Source organism: Chionomys nivalis, chromosome 11 (assembly GCF_950005125.1).
Source record: "Chionomys nivalis chromosome 11, mChiNiv1.1, whole genome shotgun sequence".
Taxonomy (NCBI): domain Eukaryota; kingdom Metazoa; phylum Chordata; class Mammalia; order Rodentia; family Cricetidae; genus Chionomys; species Chionomys nivalis.
Genome location: NC_080096.1, coordinates 15,081,215 through 15,098,879, shown reverse-complemented (window position 1 = coordinate 15,098,879; position 17,665 = coordinate 15,081,215). Strand labels below are relative to the sequence as shown.

The window sequence follows — 17,665 nt, the reverse complement described above, 5'->3', positions numbered from 1 at the left end:
GCAGAACTTGGATTAGACTTTGGTCTCAGCAGGCAGTTATCTCCCCCTGCAGCTGCCTAGTGCTGCCCCTTGCTGTCCAGTTTCAGTGCAAAAGTGGATCTGACACACCAATTTTTTTTTTTTTTTTTTTTTTTTTTTTGTCAAAAACATTGAAATGTTTAAAATAAAATGAAGTGGGAGTTAACTTTCTGGATGTGTGACTCTGGGGACGTGAAACTGGTCACAGTGAGCTTTGCGTTAAAGTGTCTGCCCCTCAGATCTCGCCAGAAGTAGCACACGATACAAATACATGGATTCAACCTTTGTGTGTTTTCTTCTATGTTTTATGCTGGGACTCACTGGAGATCTTTGTAAGTAATCAAAGCTGTCCCTTTATTTTTAACTTTGCCTTTTGGGGAACTCTGGGACTCCCTCTCCCCAAGTTAAAATTTGTTTTTAAATGTCTGGTGTTCTTAATTTTTGAACTTGAAAATTGATAATTCTGTTCTAGTGTACTCTGCCCTAGAACTTATTTCAAATGCATTATTTTCTTGAAATGAATAACAATGAAATGAATAGATCGTAACACAGACTTTGGGGGGAAATCATAAATACTTTTTTTTAACACTAGTCCCATCTTGGATTCAGGAAAGTTGAATGATGAAATGAGCTTGTGAAGTGTGGTTGTAGGTGACAAGGTAAATTTTTAGCTCAGCTCGATCCTGACTTCTCATTTTAATCTTCAGATATATATCACACAGTTGTGCAGAGTAAGGGATGAGGTGATGATTTTCCATCCAGCACCCAAGTGTCCTCATGGAAGCTCTGCTGTGCTCTCAAGCAAGGCACTTCTCTCTGTGGATGCCTCTTGTAGAATGTGGTTAATAATACCCGCCGATCCCATAGGGCTCTGTGCAGATGTGTTTCCATGCACAACGTGAGGTCACAGAAGTGCTAGCTAACTGGGATTTTTAGTCACACATCAGACACCTCCCATTGATTCTTCTGATCTTGCTGACTTTGGACAAAGTTTGCACTGTCTCTTGAGGACAATGACTTGGATCATTTAGTCCCAAACTGTAAAAGTACATAGTTTCTTCCCATTCCTTTTTTTCTCAGAGGCCTATGAATTTGTCTCTCTTGAATGGCTGCAGAAGTGGTTGGATGAATCAACACCCACCAAACCTATTGATAATCATGCTTGCCTATGTTCCCATGACAAGCTTCATCCAGATAAAATATCAATTATGAAGAGAATATCGGAATATGCGGCTGACATTTTCTACAGTCGCTATGGAGGAGGTCCAAGACTAACTGGTAAGTCAGAGCGTCCATCCTATCGGCTTACACTCTACTCTCTGTGATCAGTACTGGATGACAACCTGAAGTTAACTGAGAGACTGAGCATTTTTATACTTTGCAAAATGGGCTCGCCAAGTAGAGATGAAGGTCTGCTAGGCGACTGGTGGAGTGCAGACAGAATGGATTCCCAGCACATACAATAATCTTTCTAAAAGCCTTGAGCCTTTGTTTGCAAAGCTCATTCTAGTCTTGTTTGTGTAGGTTTGGGAAATTGCTTCTTAGTTTCTAAATCTGCTTAGTTCTTCCTTGAATGTACAGAAGCTATATAGCCAAAAATAGCCAATCTGTTTAGTTTTGGCTACTTCTTCTCAAGCAAGTGTCTACTTATTTCTATTTAAAATTTTTATTTATTTAGTATGTCTACACTACATGTCCCACAGTTTTCTTTTTAATGAGCAACTGGCCACATGGGTTCTATGCTAATCTCCACTGAGGCTAAGGGAATTGCATGACCTCCAGTTCCTCTTTCCTGAAGTGAAGTGCTACTTTTGGTTATGCTTAGCATTTAATTATATGCTCTAGGCCTTTTGCATTCTAAAGTACTCACCATCCAGAATTAATAAATTACACAATGGGAATCTTTTTGGAGGGGGAGGTTCTCTGTGTATCCATGGCTGTCCCATCCCAGCCTGTCCCACTTTGTAAACAAGCCTGCCTTGAACTCAGAGGTCCATCCACCTCTGCCTCCTGAGTGCTGGGACTAAAGGCGCATACCACCACTGCCTGGCTAAATTTTTATAGGTGTTTTGACTGCATGTATGTCTGTGTACAATGTGTATGCCTGGTGCCAAGGAGGGCAGAAGGGGGCATCATCCCCTGAAAATGTAGTTATGGATGTGAGCCACCATGTTGGTCTTGGGAATTAACCTGGGTCCTCTGCAAGAACAAGTGCTCTTAACCACTGAGCCATCTCTCCGACTCCTGTAAGATCTTTCAAGGAATCACATTTCAGGACCGATGTGATGTCGCTGTAGGTGAAAGCACTTGCCACAAAGCCCATTGACCTGAATGCTTCCCGGGACCCCCTTGATGGAAAAAAACAGACTCCATGTAGTCCTCAGATGTGTACTGTAGCACATGCATGTGCACGTGTATTATATATCCACAGTAATAATAAATGAAATTCAAACACAGAAACAGCATGTGATTTCTAGAGCATCTGTGCACTTATGCCATGTCCTCTATTGTTTTCATCCCTTCAGTGTTCTGTGCTTGGGAAGTCATGTCTTCATGAAGACTATTACATGTATAGTTGTTGGATATGTTGTTGACCCTCCCTCCTCTAGTTAGATTCGTTTGATTAACTACTATAGTTGATAAACACTGTCTTCATTATTTAGAAAACTTAATGTATGAGTGAGTGTCTAGATCAACAAAATCAGGATATAGAAAGACTAATAATTTGGTTTAGCCAGGTGTGATAGCATACGCCTTTAATCCCAGCACAGATGGGAGCAGAGGCAGGCAGAACTCTGTGAGTTCGAGGTCTCCCAGGGCTGTTAAACAGAGAAACCCTGTTTTGGGGAGTGGCAGGGATTTGTGGTTTAGATTTAAAATTCTTGTGTATTTTGTTTAGTACTGGAAGCATTCTCATAGGAAGTCTGTGTGAGAATGAAGTTTATTTTCGTTGTCTTTCTTGCCTTTAGTGAAAGCCCTGTGTAAGGACTGTGTTGTAGAACGTTGTCGTGTACTGCGCCTGAAGAGCCAGTTAAATGAAGATTACAAAACTGTCAACAATTTGCTGAAAACAACAATGAAGGGGTATGTTACACAGCATGCTGTTTATGAGAGCCTACAACATTGCCAGGCAGTAATCAGACAGCTGCTTACTCATTTTAGAAAAGAGTTGACTGTTAAATGAAGGTCGGTAGCGGAGCAGTTCTCAAGTAAAACCTGTACCGTGAGAACAGCTAGGAATCCAGCTGTATTCCTAGCACTTTAGAGGCTAAGACAGGAGGATATCTTGGGCTACAGGAGCGAGTGAGCATCCTTTACTTTTTACCCCTGCAGTATTCACTTACATGTGTATGTGTGTTTGTTCATGTTTGTGGGCGTGTGCATGTTTCCTGACCCATGTAGACATGAAAGAGTAAAGCTTTCAGTTGGTGGTTCTCTCCTTTCACCGTGTAGGTCTAAGGAATTGAACTTAGGTCCTGCCATGCTTGGCAGCAAGCGCCTTTACTGCTGAGCCCAGGATGCTTAACAAAAATATTTTTCTTTCTGCGGTTGGGGAGATGATCTTGTGGACTGTGGGCTTCCCTTGCTAATGTGAAGATGAGTTCAGGTCCTGAATAGCCACATAAAGAGTTACATGGTCGTCCCAGGAGGCAGAAGTGGGGGATTCCTGGGACAAGCTAGAAGCAGTGGGCTCCGGGTAAAGAGACCCCTCCTCAGTGAATAAAGAGGAAGACCTTGCACCTCTAAACATACATGTGCACTTTGTACCTTTAAGCATATGTGTGCACATGCACCTTTAAACATTGCAAAACACACCGCATACACATTTCTTAGTTTAATTTAAAAAAATTATTTATTATATGTGTAGGTGTTTTGCCTGCATGTACATCTTGTTTATGTATATTTCCCACAGAAGGTGCAAATGGTCATTGGATCCCTGGGGAATAGAGTACAGACAGCTGTGAACCATCTTTTGGGTTTTCTTAATCAAACTCAGGTTGTCTGAAAATACAGCCAGTGCTCTTAACCACTGAGCCCTTTTTCCAGCCCTTAAACTAGAAATTTTGTTTTGTTTGAAACAGAGTTTCTCTGAGTAGCTCTGGCTGTCTTAAAACTCTGTAGACCAAATTGGCCTTGAATTCACAGTCCACCTGCCTCTCTGCCTCCTGCGTGTTAGAATTAAAGGCATGTACCACCATCACCCAGCTAAATTAGAATTGTCTTTAAAAGGGGCTGGAGAGATGGCTCAGTGGTTAAGAGCATTGCCTGCTCTTCCAAAGGTCCTGAGTTCAATTCCCAGCAACCACATGGTGGCTCACAACCATCTGAAATGAGATCTGATGTTCTCTTCTGGCCTGCAGGCAGACACACAACAGAATATTGTATACATAATAAATAAATAAATATTAAAAAAAAGGAATTGTCTTTATTTTTTTTGTTGTTGTTGTTTTTTGTTTTTCGAGACAGGGTTTCTCTGTGGCTTTGGAGCCTGTCCTGGAACTAGCTCTGTAGACCAGGCTGGTCTCGAACTCACAGAGATCCGCCTGCCTCTGCCTCCCGAGTGCTGGGATTAAAGGCGTGCGCCACCATCGCCCGGCTTTTTTTTTTGGTTTTTTGAGACAGGGTTTCTCTGTGGTTTTGGAGCCTGTCCTGGAACTAGCTCTTGTAGACCAGGCTGGTCTCGAACTCACAGAGATCCGCCTGCCTCTGCCTCCCGAGTGCTGGGATTAAAGGCGTGCGCCACCACTGCCCGGCAAGGAATTGTCTTTAAAAATGAATTTTTGCAGTGCTTACTCTGAAAATAAATTGAGTCAGACACAGCCTTCGCACTGTAAAAGAGGAAGGGGAGAGGTCTGGACCTGACCATGTGAGCCAGTACTCAGGCTTAGAGTACAGAAAGCTTGTCTGGAGAACCATCACTCGGGCCTGGGAAGGTAGTGTCTCCTTCAGCGAGGATGAAGTGATGCTGAGACGAATGGGAGACTCAGTGGGTGTTGGGTGTCAAACCCCACTCCACAGAGCACCTCTAATTCAACCAAGAGTCCTTAAGTGATGGCACTTGCTGTGTTCATGTCATTTGTTCCTGAGTATATCCTAGCAGACCTCAGCCTGGTCTCCCTTTGGCCCAATTCTACAAGGCCTCCTCTGTGACATCAGTAAGGGTGTGTATACCCAAGTATCTTTGTGCCAACTTAAAGGTACAGCTGTGTGTGCTAAGAGTAGTGATCAAGTGGAAGAAAGTGGAATATGATTGAAACGGATTTGAACTCAACGTATGAGAAAGAGAGCATGATCTAGAATGGAAACAAAGCAAGTAGACACCTGGAGTTCAGTAGTGAGGCGTGAAAATGGCTCGAATCAGGAATCGGATTAAAAACAGTTGTGTGCACAGTAGTGCTTTGACTGTTTATAATCATTTTAGTTGTGGGCTTCAGGGGAAAGACATAAAAGGAAGGAACACTAAGAGTCACCTGCTAGGGTTTAACATTCTCTCTTTTCCACAGCAATGATGGATTTTGGGTGGGAAAGTCTTCCTTGCGCAGCTGGCGCCAGCTGGCTCTTGAACAACTAGATGAGCAAGATGGTGAGGCGGAGCAAAGCAACGGGAAGATGAACGGGAGCCCCTTCAATAAAGGTGATGGGGGATGCATGACTCCAGAGTTAGAACCTTTGTAGTGTTTTTGGTGGGGGGTGGGGGTGGCTTTGTTCTCTTTATCCATGGGGTTCCTTCCACCACCCCAGCTGCTGCTGCTTTTGCACTGTAGGTTTCTGTGCCTAGCCCTTTCTTGAACATTCACGAGTGCTTGCAGAGTTGGAGTGTCTCCATGGCAAAGCTGCACTGTGGTCCCCCTACCGCCATTTCCCCACAACTGCACTATGTTCAGCTTGCTCATGTGCTCCGTGGGAAACGCTAGGCCCTAGCCTTTCAATCTTCATTTTCAGTAAAATTGCCTTAATAAAAATTTATGCCCCTGTATGTTAAGATGTTTATTAAGTCTCAAGGTCTCAGGAACAGCTAAGGGCAAATAATAGATGTTCAGACTTTTGAAATTCCACTCACAGACTCAACAGAGCCTTGGGGGCATCTCCTTTAGTGAGCTCTGGGCTCAAGAGCCACCTAGTCAGTCACGCGCAGAGTCATGTCAGTTCTGCTCCAGCCTCCAGGGAGGGGAGGGTAATGAGCTTCAGAAAGCCCTGCAGGCTGTTGAGCTCAGCAGTTTGGCTTTAGGATAGTAGCCAATGACCAGTGTGACCTCTGCACTCTGTCTCAAAAAGGGCAGGGTTTGGAAAACTTGTTACTTGTTCTTTCTTTTTGAGCCCTGCTTTCAGACAGAAAATCATGTTATTGTAAACCTAGCAGTAAACAGATGCCAAAGGCATTTAGAATAACTTAGGTCTAAACTGGAGACTTGTGATTTTGGCCATCACTAATTTTGAGGTCAATTATGCTCACTAGTGCTGTGTCGTTAGTGACTTGTGAATAGTTATTTTCACCCGATTTCCTCCCTCACACCCCCTTTGTTTTGTTATTTTACGGTACTTGACCTAGAACCCAGGGTCTCACACTAACTAGGCAAGTATGCTACCTCTCCACTAACTTACATCTCTATTGATTTTATTCCCAAATACTGACATTTATATGCTTGTATTTTCGTTTTTCGGGATAGGGTAACGCTGTGTAGTCCTGTCTTGAAACTAGCTCTATAGACCAGTCTGTTCTTCAGCTCAGAGATCGCTTACATCTTCCTCCTAAGAACTGGGATTAAAGGTTTTCGTTCGCCACTACTGTCCTGCTGTTATATTAAATTGTTAAGCTTTGTTGAAATCATGTATTTTCTACACTTAACCATTATTTCCACTCCTTGCCTCCTTTCCCTCCCTCCCTCCCTCCCTCCCTCCCTCCCTCCCTCCCTCCCTCCCTCCCTCCCTCTCTCCCCATCTCGCTTCCTTCATTCTTCCTTCCCTCCCTCCTTTCCCTTCCTACCCTCTCTTCTCTTCTCTTCTCTTCTCTTCTCTTCTCTTCTCTTCTCTTCTCTCCTCTCCTCTCCTCTCCTCTCCTCTCCTCTCCTCTCCTCTCCTCTCCTCTCCTCTCCTCTCCTCTCCTCTCCTCTCCTCTCCTCTCCTCTCCTTTCCTCCTCTCTTCTCTCTTGTCTCCTGTGTGTGTGTGTGTGTGTGTGTGTGTGGCAGGGTGTCACGCTCACTATTTAGCACTGGCTGGCCTGGAACTTGACATCTTCCTGCCTCACTCTACTGCTGTAGTTACAAGTGCGCACCACACCTGACTAAGCCTTACAGCTTATAATCTCTGTACTTAACATGGATTCCCAGATGATGCTCCTTTTAGAAAGGAGCTGTTCTAGTTTGTGTCTTGAATGGGTAAGAGGACTAAACTCACCATTGCTGAGCATGTTGTCTACTGCTTAGCTCGATTCCCATTCTCTTGAGCTGTGCATTTTCAAATTTTAGGTTTTCTTTTCTTTTTTCATTTTAGACAGTTTCACTGTAGCCCTGGCTGTCCTGGAACTCACTATATAGTACAGGCTGGTCTCAAAATGACAACGATGTGCCTGCCTCTGCCTCCCAAATGCTGGGACTGTAGGTGCCCCACCGTGACCTGCAGTTAGTTTTCCTTTTGATTCAAATATTTTATGGATCTGGAGAGATGTTTCAGTAATGAGAGCAGTGGCTGCTCTTCCAGAGGACCCATGTTCAAGTCCTAGCATCCACAAAGTGGCTTACAATTGCCTGTCAACCCCAGTCGCAGGGGATCTGATGCCCTCTTCTGGCCTCCTTGGCACCAAGGCTACATGCCAGTGCTCAAACACCCACCCATATACATACAATTTAAATTTGAAAAGATATCTTATTCTTTCTGAAGATATTTTATTGTTTCTGTGATGCAAGGGCTTAGCATTGATTTCAGTTGTGTGCTCTTGTCATTAGAAAACCCTTGCTACAGTTATAGTGGTATCATATGACCTAGCACACACCTTCTCACTTCATACATCAGCTCTTCATTTTATGTAGACTTAGAAAATAGAAATGTCGCTGGGTGATGGTGGCGCACACCTTTAATCCAGCACTCGGGAGGCAGAGGCAGGCGGATCTCTGTGAGTTCAAGACCAGCCTGGTCTACAGAGTAGTTCCAGGACAGGCTCCAAAGCCACAGAGAAACCCTGTCTCGAAAAACAAACAAACAAACAAAAAAAGAAAATATAAATGTCTCTGTGTTGGGCTATCTTGAAAATATTTTCCATTTTGCTTTCCCTGTAATAGGCCTAATTTCAACTCCTCTTCCCATTCTTTTTTGGGGGGGATGGGGTGGGGTTATTTTTATTTTGAGACAGGATCTCTATGTAGCTCTGCCTGTCTTGGAACTTACTATGTTGGCCAGGCTAGCCTTGAATTCACATAGATCCACCTGCCTCTAGATTGCTGTTACCAAAATTGTGCACCAGTACACTCAGCCGCAGACTTTTTGAAGCTTAAAGTACATAAATGTAGCAATGTGTCATTCCTCCCACTCCCAGTCCCTGCCAGGAGGCAAGAAACCTGCTGGCGTTTCAGGGACCGTGCTGCACTGCTGGCTGCATAGGCACTGTATGGGTATGTGTACTAACCGGATCCGGTTCACTTTTCCACAGTCAGTGTGTGGGGACAGAGGTAGCGAGCGTTCTTACAGTTTACATGCAGTGCTTCATCCTGTGCTATTTTCCCAGCAGGCCAGAGTCAGCTGCATGTGTAATTGGCACACACTGCTCTGTGATGGGTGCATGCTCCTGGATGGCTAGGGAGCATTAGATGCTTGCCTCTGACTTGCTAATATCAAGAGTTTAGGAGTCTGATACAAGAGATTAACTTGGTGTTGACACTTAACCTTTTCCAAAGTTATTATTGAGGTTACCATCTCACATTCAAGAAATAACTTCTGTTTGTGACAGATGACAGAATGTATCTGATTGTGTTCTTCTTGCCCCCAGTTCTCTACCTAAGGTTATTTTTTTGGGGGGGGGGAGGCATGGGTCTGTTTTATTTTTTTGACACACTGGGAATCAAACTCAGAGACTTTCATATGCTGAGCAAGTGTTCTACCATTGTGTGACACTTAAGTCATTGTTTTAGCTTTTTAAATAACTTGTAACATTTCCCCCACTTTGAGGAGCCCCGTTGACCAGGCTAAACATTGAACTTATAGTCCTCTTGCCTTCACCTCCCAAGTACTGGGATCATAGGTGTGTATCTTCACACGTGGCAGTATAGACTGAGTGTAATGAAACTGTCTCCTAACCTGGAAAGCCATTGAAAAACTAGTCCAAGACAGGTGGATCTCTGTGAGTTTGAGGCCAACTTGATCTACAGAGCAAGCTCCAGGACAGGCTTCAAAGATATGAAGAAACCATGTCTCAAAAAACAAAACAAAACCAAGCAAAAGAAAAGGGGGGAGGGTGAGAAAAAGAAGAACTAGTTCAGTCTCCAAATGTTGAAGATTTCTTCCTTGATTGATTTCCAGTGTCTAGGATTATACATGGTGACAGTGTAGACAAGCAAGGTCAGGGAGGTGTTGACAGTGACACAGACTTCATAAACATCATATGTCCATGTAAGGCTCTGTTGAATCGCTCAGGGCAGGGAGGTGAAAGTGACAGTAGATGACACTTGACAAGAGCTAATAGAATATGTAAATTTTCAGATTGAGAAAAAGCATGTTTTATTGGATAGCTTTTTGTTTGTTTGTTTTTTTCCAGACAGGGTTTCATTGTCTAATTCTGTTGATGAGGCTGTCCTTGAACTCAGATCCACCCACCTCTGATTCCTAAGTCAACTTATTTTCGTTTTATAATATTAATAATAATAAAAATTAGCTGGATAGTGGTGGCACACACCTTTGATCCCAGCTCTTGGGAGGCAGCAGCAGGCAGATTTCTTTGAGTTTGAGACTAGCCTGGTCTACATAGTTAGTTCCAGGACAGCCAGAGCTGTTGTTACACAGAGAAACCCTGTCTGCGGAGCCCGGAGCCGGGAGGAGACAACTTCCCACACAGGTCAAGCCGGCCCTGATCTTCCCACCTTCATTGTCTGCAGTGCTGGGATCACAGTGCAAGCCAGGGTCATTGCATAACTCTTCAAATCCTTCGCTGTTGTTGAGGTTTTTCTCCTTTCCTCTTAGGGAAGGGAATATAGCCTTGCTCTGCGCACCTGTACAAGTCTCAATTGCCTTGATTTTTCAGAATTATTTCAAGTTTCTTTGCTTAAAGTTGTGCTGCTTTAGTTTTTAACTACAGCAGCCAGAGCTGTAATTGTCTTTTTTTTTTTTTTTGATTAGATGAATCAAAGGAAGAAAAAAAAGAAGAGGAGGAGGAATTAAATTTTAATGAAGACATCCTGTGTCCTCATGGTAAGCTAGAAGCTTGTATCTGTTGTCCGTTAGGCATCAGCTCCCACCATGTTTCATTCCTCCCTTTCCCTAAAGTTCTGTTTGGATTTCATTATGTAGTTCAGGTTGGGTATCATCAACTCAGAATTCTTTTGCCTCTACCTCCTAAGTGCTGGGATTACGGGAATGTGTCAGCACACCTTACTGAGAATTCTTTTTATCCTGGTCCCATAGCAAGTTCTAAGCCAACCAAGGTAATACCCAATGGTTTTAAATTTAATTCTTGATTTTCTTTTATACTGCATTTATATGTTCATTCATTCATTTATTCATTCATTTATTGAGAAACCTCAGTAGCTCTGGCTAGTTTCACACTCAAATTAATCCCCATGACTCAGCTCCTGGGTATTGAGATTCTGAGTGCAACATCAGGCTAGACCAAGTTTTGAATCCCATTTTCTCAACCTCTGGATGCCCACACCAGGTCTATGGGGCAGGTCTGTAGCATAGTAAATCTGGTGGCATTTTATTTTAATTTTTAGCATGTGTGTGTGAGTATGTGTCTACGAGTGCTGGCCTCCGCAGAAGCCAGAGGCATTGGAGCTCCTCGAGTGGAATCACAGGTAGTTAAGCTGCCTGAGGTGCATGCTGGGAATTAAACTCCTGTCTTCTGCAAGAACAAAACATTTTTTTAACCACTAAGCTCTCTTCCCAGCTCCTGACCACTTCCTTTTAAAAGTTGATTCTTAGCTTTGAAAACTTCATTATCCTTGTCTGGGGACATGCTTCTGGTGAGGTCAGTTCTCTGTTTCAGCCTTGACATGATTTGCAAGGTTGAACTCCAGTTGACCGGCTTGCATGGCACCAGTCTTCTGCTCAGCCATCTTGCCTGTTACTCTGGTTACGTCTTGACTTTTGCCAGCAGTGTAATTTTCTTGTATTGCGTAATCCTGTTTGTGTGTTGAGGGTGATACAGATGTGTGTGCAGATGTGTCTATACATGGGGATGAAGAGATGGCACTAAAGTTAAGAGCACTTGTTCTCGCAGAAGATCCAGGTTTGGTTCCCAGCATCCACATGGTTGTTCACAACCATCTGTAACTCCATTCCTAGGGGACCCAATGACCTCTCCTGGTTCTTGTGGACACCATATACACATGAGGTACACAGTCGTACATGCAGGCAAAACACCCATGTTCATAAAATAAAAATCAGCTGTGAGTTCGAGACCAGCCTGGTCTACAAGAGCTAGTTCCAGGACAGGCTCCAAAACCACAGAGAAACCCTGTCTCGAAAAAACAAAAACAAAAAAAAATAATAATAATAAAATAAAATAAAAGTCAGTCTTCAAAGGAGAGATTTCCTCTTTACAAACAGTCTTTACTGGCATTGAGTTCAGTCTGTGTGCTAGGCTGTCTGACTAGCTAGCTCAAGCAGATCTGTCTGCCTCTGCGCCCCCCCCCCCGCTGGGATTACAAGTGTGTGACATCACATCCAGTTTGTTTTACATAGGCTCTGGGAATCAAGTTTTAGTCCTCAGACTTAAAGTAAACATTGGTCAACTGATGTATTTCCCTAGCCCCTTAGCCATTTATTTCCCTTTAAACTTTTTTAGAGATGACTAGCTCTTTTTTGGAGTCTTCATGTAGTAGTTTCAAGTCAGTCATAGCTACATAATGAGACTCAGTCTAAAAACAAAGGGGAAAAAATGCTGTTGCTAGACTTCTGGACATTAATGCGGTTTTGGTGACTGGAGCTGGAGCTCCTCAAGACATGGTCCATGTTGCTGGGCTGACAGTGACCCCAGCTTTGCTGAAGTACTTGTGTAGAATTACCTTTTTTGGCTAGAAAGAAGGCTTAGCAGTTAAGAGCACTGGTTACTCTTTCAGAAATCCTAAATTCAGTTCCCAGAATCCTGGTCACAACTGTCTATAATGGGGTTTGATGCCCTCCTCTGGCATGCAGGCATATATTAAGATATAAGCACTCATATATATATAAATAAATAAAAAGTAATTATCCTTTTTGTATTTTGGTTTTTCAAGACAGGGTTTTTCGTCTTGCCCTAGCTCTGTTCTGGAACTAGCTCTGTAGACCAAGCTGGCCTCGAACTCACAGAGGTCCACCTGCCTCTGCCTCCTGAATGCTGGGATTAAAGGTGTGCACCGTCACCGCCCAGCTTCTTTTTTTTTTTTTTTTTTTTTTTTTTTTGGATTTTTTGAGACAGGGTTTCTCCGTAGCTTTTGGTTCCTGTCCTGGAACTAGCTCTTGTAGACCAGGCTGGCCTCGAACTCACAGAGATCCGCCTGCCTCTGCCTCCCGAGTGCTGGGATTAAAGATGTGCGCCACCACCGCCCGGCTCCTTTTTGGTTTTTATTAAGTGTTTTTGTTTTGTTTTTTAATTAAATGTGTATGTATGGTTTGCCTAAATTTAGTTCTGTGCTCTGCATCTGTACATCAGTGCCTGTAGAGGCCAGAAGAGAGGGCATTGGACCCTCTGAAATGACAGTTGGCTATGAGCAGACTTGTAGGTGCTATGAACTGAACCTGGGTCCTTTGCAAGAGCAACAATCTAGCCCTATTTAAGTATCCTATTTTGCAGCAAAATTTTTATGTGATTTGTCTCTCATTTTGTGTAAGTTGCTCATAGGATTGTAACCTAGTTAAGATTTTTCTTTCTCTTGTGCAGTTCAACATTTGTATGTTGCTATGTGTGTTTCATCATTCCAATGATTTTTTTTTTTAATATTATGTTCATTGATGTTTTGCCCGCATGCATGTCTGTGTGAGGGTGTCAGGTCCCCTGGAACTGGAATTAGAGACAGCTGTAAGCTGCTTGCTGTGTGGGTGCTGATAATTGAAGCTAGATCCCCTGGAAGAGCAGTCACTGCTCTTCATTGTTGGACCCTCTTGCCACTTGCTTGCCACTTTCCTTCAGACAGTCCTACTTTGTAGCAGAGGCTGACCTTGAACCTTTGACCTCCTCAGGCTCCAGTTACTATACTATATTTTACTTTACTCTTATAGTCTTATAGTACATCACCACACCTGGCTCAAGGTAACCTCAGAAGAATTGAGGAATAGAATTAACTCAAGAAGATTACATTTTGTGTTATTAGACCGTATTTGGCATGGCAAAGGCATGTTTGTTGCTCAGGTGCTGTGGTGGCTGCATTGCTTGGTAACTCATCTGTGGGCATGAACACAACTTGCATGTGGGCCTCTCAGCAATGAAGCCCATGTCAGTCAGCCCAGTTCACTCATATTTTACTTTGGCATAGTTGAAAAAATACAGCATAACCAGAAGTCAGTCAGGCTGCATGTGATTGAACAGTAAATCGAGGAGCCTCACTGAAATTACTGTGATTCAGATTATAGCCCTCCTGACATTACAAAAGTGGCAGAGTGGCCATGACCAGTATACTTTTCTTGTCTTTTGGGATCTTTGAACAGCCAGAGGATTTTTTCAAAAGTAATTGCAGGCTGGATGTGGTAGCCCACGCCTGTACAGCATCCCAGTACAGGAGGCTAAAGGGCCATCCTGAGTTACATAGATACATCTTGCTCCAAGAAAGCCAAGTGCTCAGTGGTTAAGAGCATTGATTGCTCTTCCAGGGACTCTGATGCCTTCTGACTTACATTGGTATCAGGCACCCATGTGGTGCACAGACAGACATACATTCAGACAAAGCAGCCAAACATATAAAATAAAATTTAAAAGGAAAAATAAAAGTCCCCAAACCAATTACAATTAGGGAACAAATTTAGAGATTGAGTGGCAAGGGCTTAGATTAGTCAGGACATTGTTTTATTACTTACCTTTGATTTAAAGAGAACAGTTTGCGGTCCATACATCCGTGAACATACTGCTCATTGCAAGACACTTTTAGAAGTCGAGCATAGTCTTTTAAGGGAATCAGCAATTTTGTGTGTGGGTGGAAACGAAGTACTCTTAACCCCTGGGGATGGGGCCTAGCATCCTAAGGTGGGTAGAAGCCTGTATATGTTCATGCTGACACTGCAGCTAGAGCCAGTGCTGAAACTCACAAATGAATCAGAGGTTACTAAACAGCAGGAAGAGAGAGCACTATAGACTCTCCATTAGGATAGCGAATAGGGATTTAGGCTCTGAGTAAAAGTGCTTGTGATTCAGTCTGACCTACCTGAGTTTGACACCCGGGACTCACGTGGTAGAAGGCGAGAACTGACTCCTACCAGCTGTCCTCTGACCTGCACACACGTGCCGTGCACTTACACACCTACCTACACAGGTGCACACAGAAATATATATACACTTTTAAAATGTTTAAGGAATAGATGTTGACTTCTTTCATCCCTGTTTTTATAAGCAAATTCTTTCTCTTTTAATTTAGGGGGATTAAGCATATCTGAAAATGAAAGGAGGCTCGTTTCTCAAGAGGCCTGGAGTAAACTGCGCCAGTACTTCCCAAAGGCTCCTGAGTTCCCAAGTTACAAAGAGTGCTGCTCGCAGTGCAAGGTACTGTGGGAATGGCGTGCCCCATCCCGTGGAACGGGTGTATATGTAGAGGGGAACATGTTGTCAAGGAGAGACAGCTTAACTGCTTCTATCTTTTTCAGATATTAGAACGAGAAGGGGAAGAAAATGAAGCCTTACATAAAATGATCGCAAATGAACAGAAGGCTTCCCTTCCGAATTTGTTTCAGGACAAAAACAGACCGTGTCTCAGTAACTGGCCAGAGGTACCATGATTGCTACAGAGAGGGAAAAAGTCCCACGACTTTAAAGGCCTCAGCCAAAAGTATTTCAGATCATCCCAGCCCCCTCCTTTTTCACATCCTTTCCTAATTGGGAGATAGACTAGCTCGCTGTTTCCATTTTATTGCACAGCTTGAGTGGGGGGGATACATTTATTTGCATTGTAAACAGTGTGGTTCACACTGGGTATGGTCACTCAGATCTATGACCCCAGCAGTGTGGGAGGCTGCAGGAGGATTATGTTCTGTGTTCTGAGTTTGAGGACAACCTGAGCTACCTAGCAAGTTACATGACAACATGAATTTGAAAAAGAAAATCACCTTGACAATTTAAGGGGTGCAGAGGGGTAATGAAGCTAATTCATTATGTTTGTGCTTCTTGTTTCCAGGACACGGATACTCTCTATATTGTGTCACACTTCTTTTTAGACGAATGGCGGAAATTTGTTAGGTAAAAAAAGAAATTTCTTTACTTTTTGTGGGTTGACTCGTATTTTTAAAAAATTCGTGGATTCCCTTAATGGTGCATTCGTGATTACTTTTCCTGGCACACACAGACAACCTTTGTTTTCTACGAAGTTACACAGCTAAACCCAGAACAAATATTTAATTAATAATATCCATTTACATGTATCTCTAGTTTAAAATTATTATTTAAAAGAAATGTTGGGGAGCCAGGTGTAATGGCGCACGCTTTTAATCCCAGCATTCGGAAGGCAGAGGCAGGCTGATCTCTTGAGTTTGAAGACAGTCTAGTCTACATAGTGAGTTCCAGGACAGCAAGGGCTACACAGTGAGACCCTGCCTTAAAAACCAAAATAAATAAATAAATAAATAAATAGATAAATAAATAAATAAATAAAGTATTACAGGCTGTGGGCATTCGTGGCTCAGTTGTTAGAAGCACATATGACATGAGCTTTTGGATCTGCATAACCTGTGCAAATGAAGGCTCACTTGTAATTGAGTTCTCAGAAGGCAGATCCTGGGTGTCTACAGAACCTGTTTGCTAGTTGAGTAGCCCATCTAGGTGAGCTCTGGCTTCAAGTAAGAGGCTCGGGAAAGTCATGAAGACTCCTGCTATCATCCTTGGGTTTTCACACACTTGAGTTGTATACTAGTACACACGTGCCTGCACACATACGACATGTATACATATTACCCCCACCCCGCTATGGGCACATGAAAACTCCCCCCTTCCCCCCAAATTAAAATCTGTCTGAGAATGGTGTTACAAGTCCCAACACTTGGGAGACAGAGGCAGGCAGATCTCAGCAAGGTTGAGGCCAGCCTGGTCTACAAAGCAAGTTCCAGGACAGCCATGTCTACACAGAGAAACCCTGTGTTGAAAAATCAAAAATAAATAAGAACTCTCCTCATGCAGTAGTGTGTTGAATTTACCTCCTGTCTTGTTTGAATAGAAAGCCTGCAAGGTCTACTCCTGTGTCATCAATTGGGAACTCTGCCCTTCTGTGTCCACACGGAGGACTCATGTTTACATTTCCTTCCCTCACCAAAGAAGACTCGAAACTGTGAGTTTCTTCTCTTCGTGTGGCTCTCTGTCCCCAGTGATCAAGTGTGGTTAGTGTATTTTTGTCTAGCATGAAGGTCTATTAGGAATGCGCTGAGCTACTTCACTGTGTTTCTTCTAAATATGACCTAAGACTAGACACCCGTCTTTAAAAAGAGATGGATTGGTTGCTTCTTCATGCAGGATATACAGCCACCCGGGGAAATTTGTTCTTGTCTTTTATTCTCCCACAGTCAACAAGTTACCTGGATGTTTTCCTTTGTCCGGCAGTCTTTCTCTAGGTCAGCTTCATTACCTGTCATGTAGTCAGTGTAGTCTTGGTTGTATTAGGTTTGTGCAAAAGGAATTGCAGTTTCAGACTGAAATTTTAAATTAAAACAAGACTCAAACATTTTTATTAATCAATTCTGGAAATATTACAAACATTTTTGCCAATGAGAAATATATGTATTCCAGTACTTTCAACTCTGTGCTCAGCATTTTCTGCAACCTGCTGGCAGTGGAAGTGTTTTCTTTGAGAAAAGTCAAGATGCTTGAAGGTAGTCAGTTGGTCAGAAGAAATGAGTTGAAGGTGGTGGATGAGACTAAACTTCCCAGCCCTGTTCATCCAGCTCTTGAAGTTGTGTGGTTGAACATTATAGAGAGCTAGGCCCTTTCTGTTAACTGATTCTGACTGGCTGTGGGTGGTGCGGTTTCTGGTGCATCTCCTTGATTTGTTGAGTGTGGTTCTCAGGGGTAAAGATTTTGTGGGTGTTCAGAAGTTGCAGTGGATCAGACCAGCACCAGATACCAGTGACCAGACATTTTGGTGTGGGTTGGTTTTGGAGTTTCTCGGACCAGCCATTTAAACTGTGCCAAGTGTCATATATAGTCTACATTTTATTGCACATCAAAATTGGATTGAGTAATGTTTCTTCATTGCACACAATTAAGATAGGACAGTAGTTCAAAATCACACGTACCAACACACCCACACCTTACAAGGCATCCAATTGCCCAGCCTT

At 43.1% G+C, this 17,665-nt stretch overlaps 1 protein-coding gene across 4 annotated transcripts in view; it reads left to right on the top strand.

Annotated features, from left to right (window-relative positions):
* The window catches only part of Usp48 (ubiquitin specific peptidase 48), a 77,812-nt gene that overhangs the window by 34,832 nt on the left and 25,315 nt on the right, over positions 1 to 17,665 (top strand). For 3 of the 4 annotated variants that reach the window (XR_009058020.1, XM_057785512.1, XM_057785511.1), the window contains exons 12-19: positions 1,099 to 1,296; positions 2,988 to 3,102; positions 5,523 to 5,653; positions 10,343 to 10,414; positions 14,767 to 14,891; positions 14,993 to 15,115; positions 15,520 to 15,581; positions 16,552 to 16,662. Coding sequence is in view for 2 of the 4 variants with exons in the window: in XM_057785512.1 (XP_057641495.1) it covers positions 1,099 to 1,296; positions 2,988 to 3,102; positions 5,523 to 5,653; positions 10,343 to 10,414; positions 14,767 to 14,891; positions 14,993 to 15,115; positions 15,520 to 15,581; positions 16,552 to 16,662 (937 nt within the window). In the remaining 2 variants the exon portion in view is untranslated. Of the gene's footprint in view, positions 1 to 1,098; positions 1,297 to 2,987; positions 3,103 to 5,522; positions 5,654 to 10,342; positions 10,415 to 14,766; positions 14,892 to 14,992; positions 15,116 to 15,519; positions 15,582 to 16,551; positions 16,663 to 17,665 lie in introns of those variants that run through there. The other variant, XR_009058021.1, reaches the window with a different exon arrangement.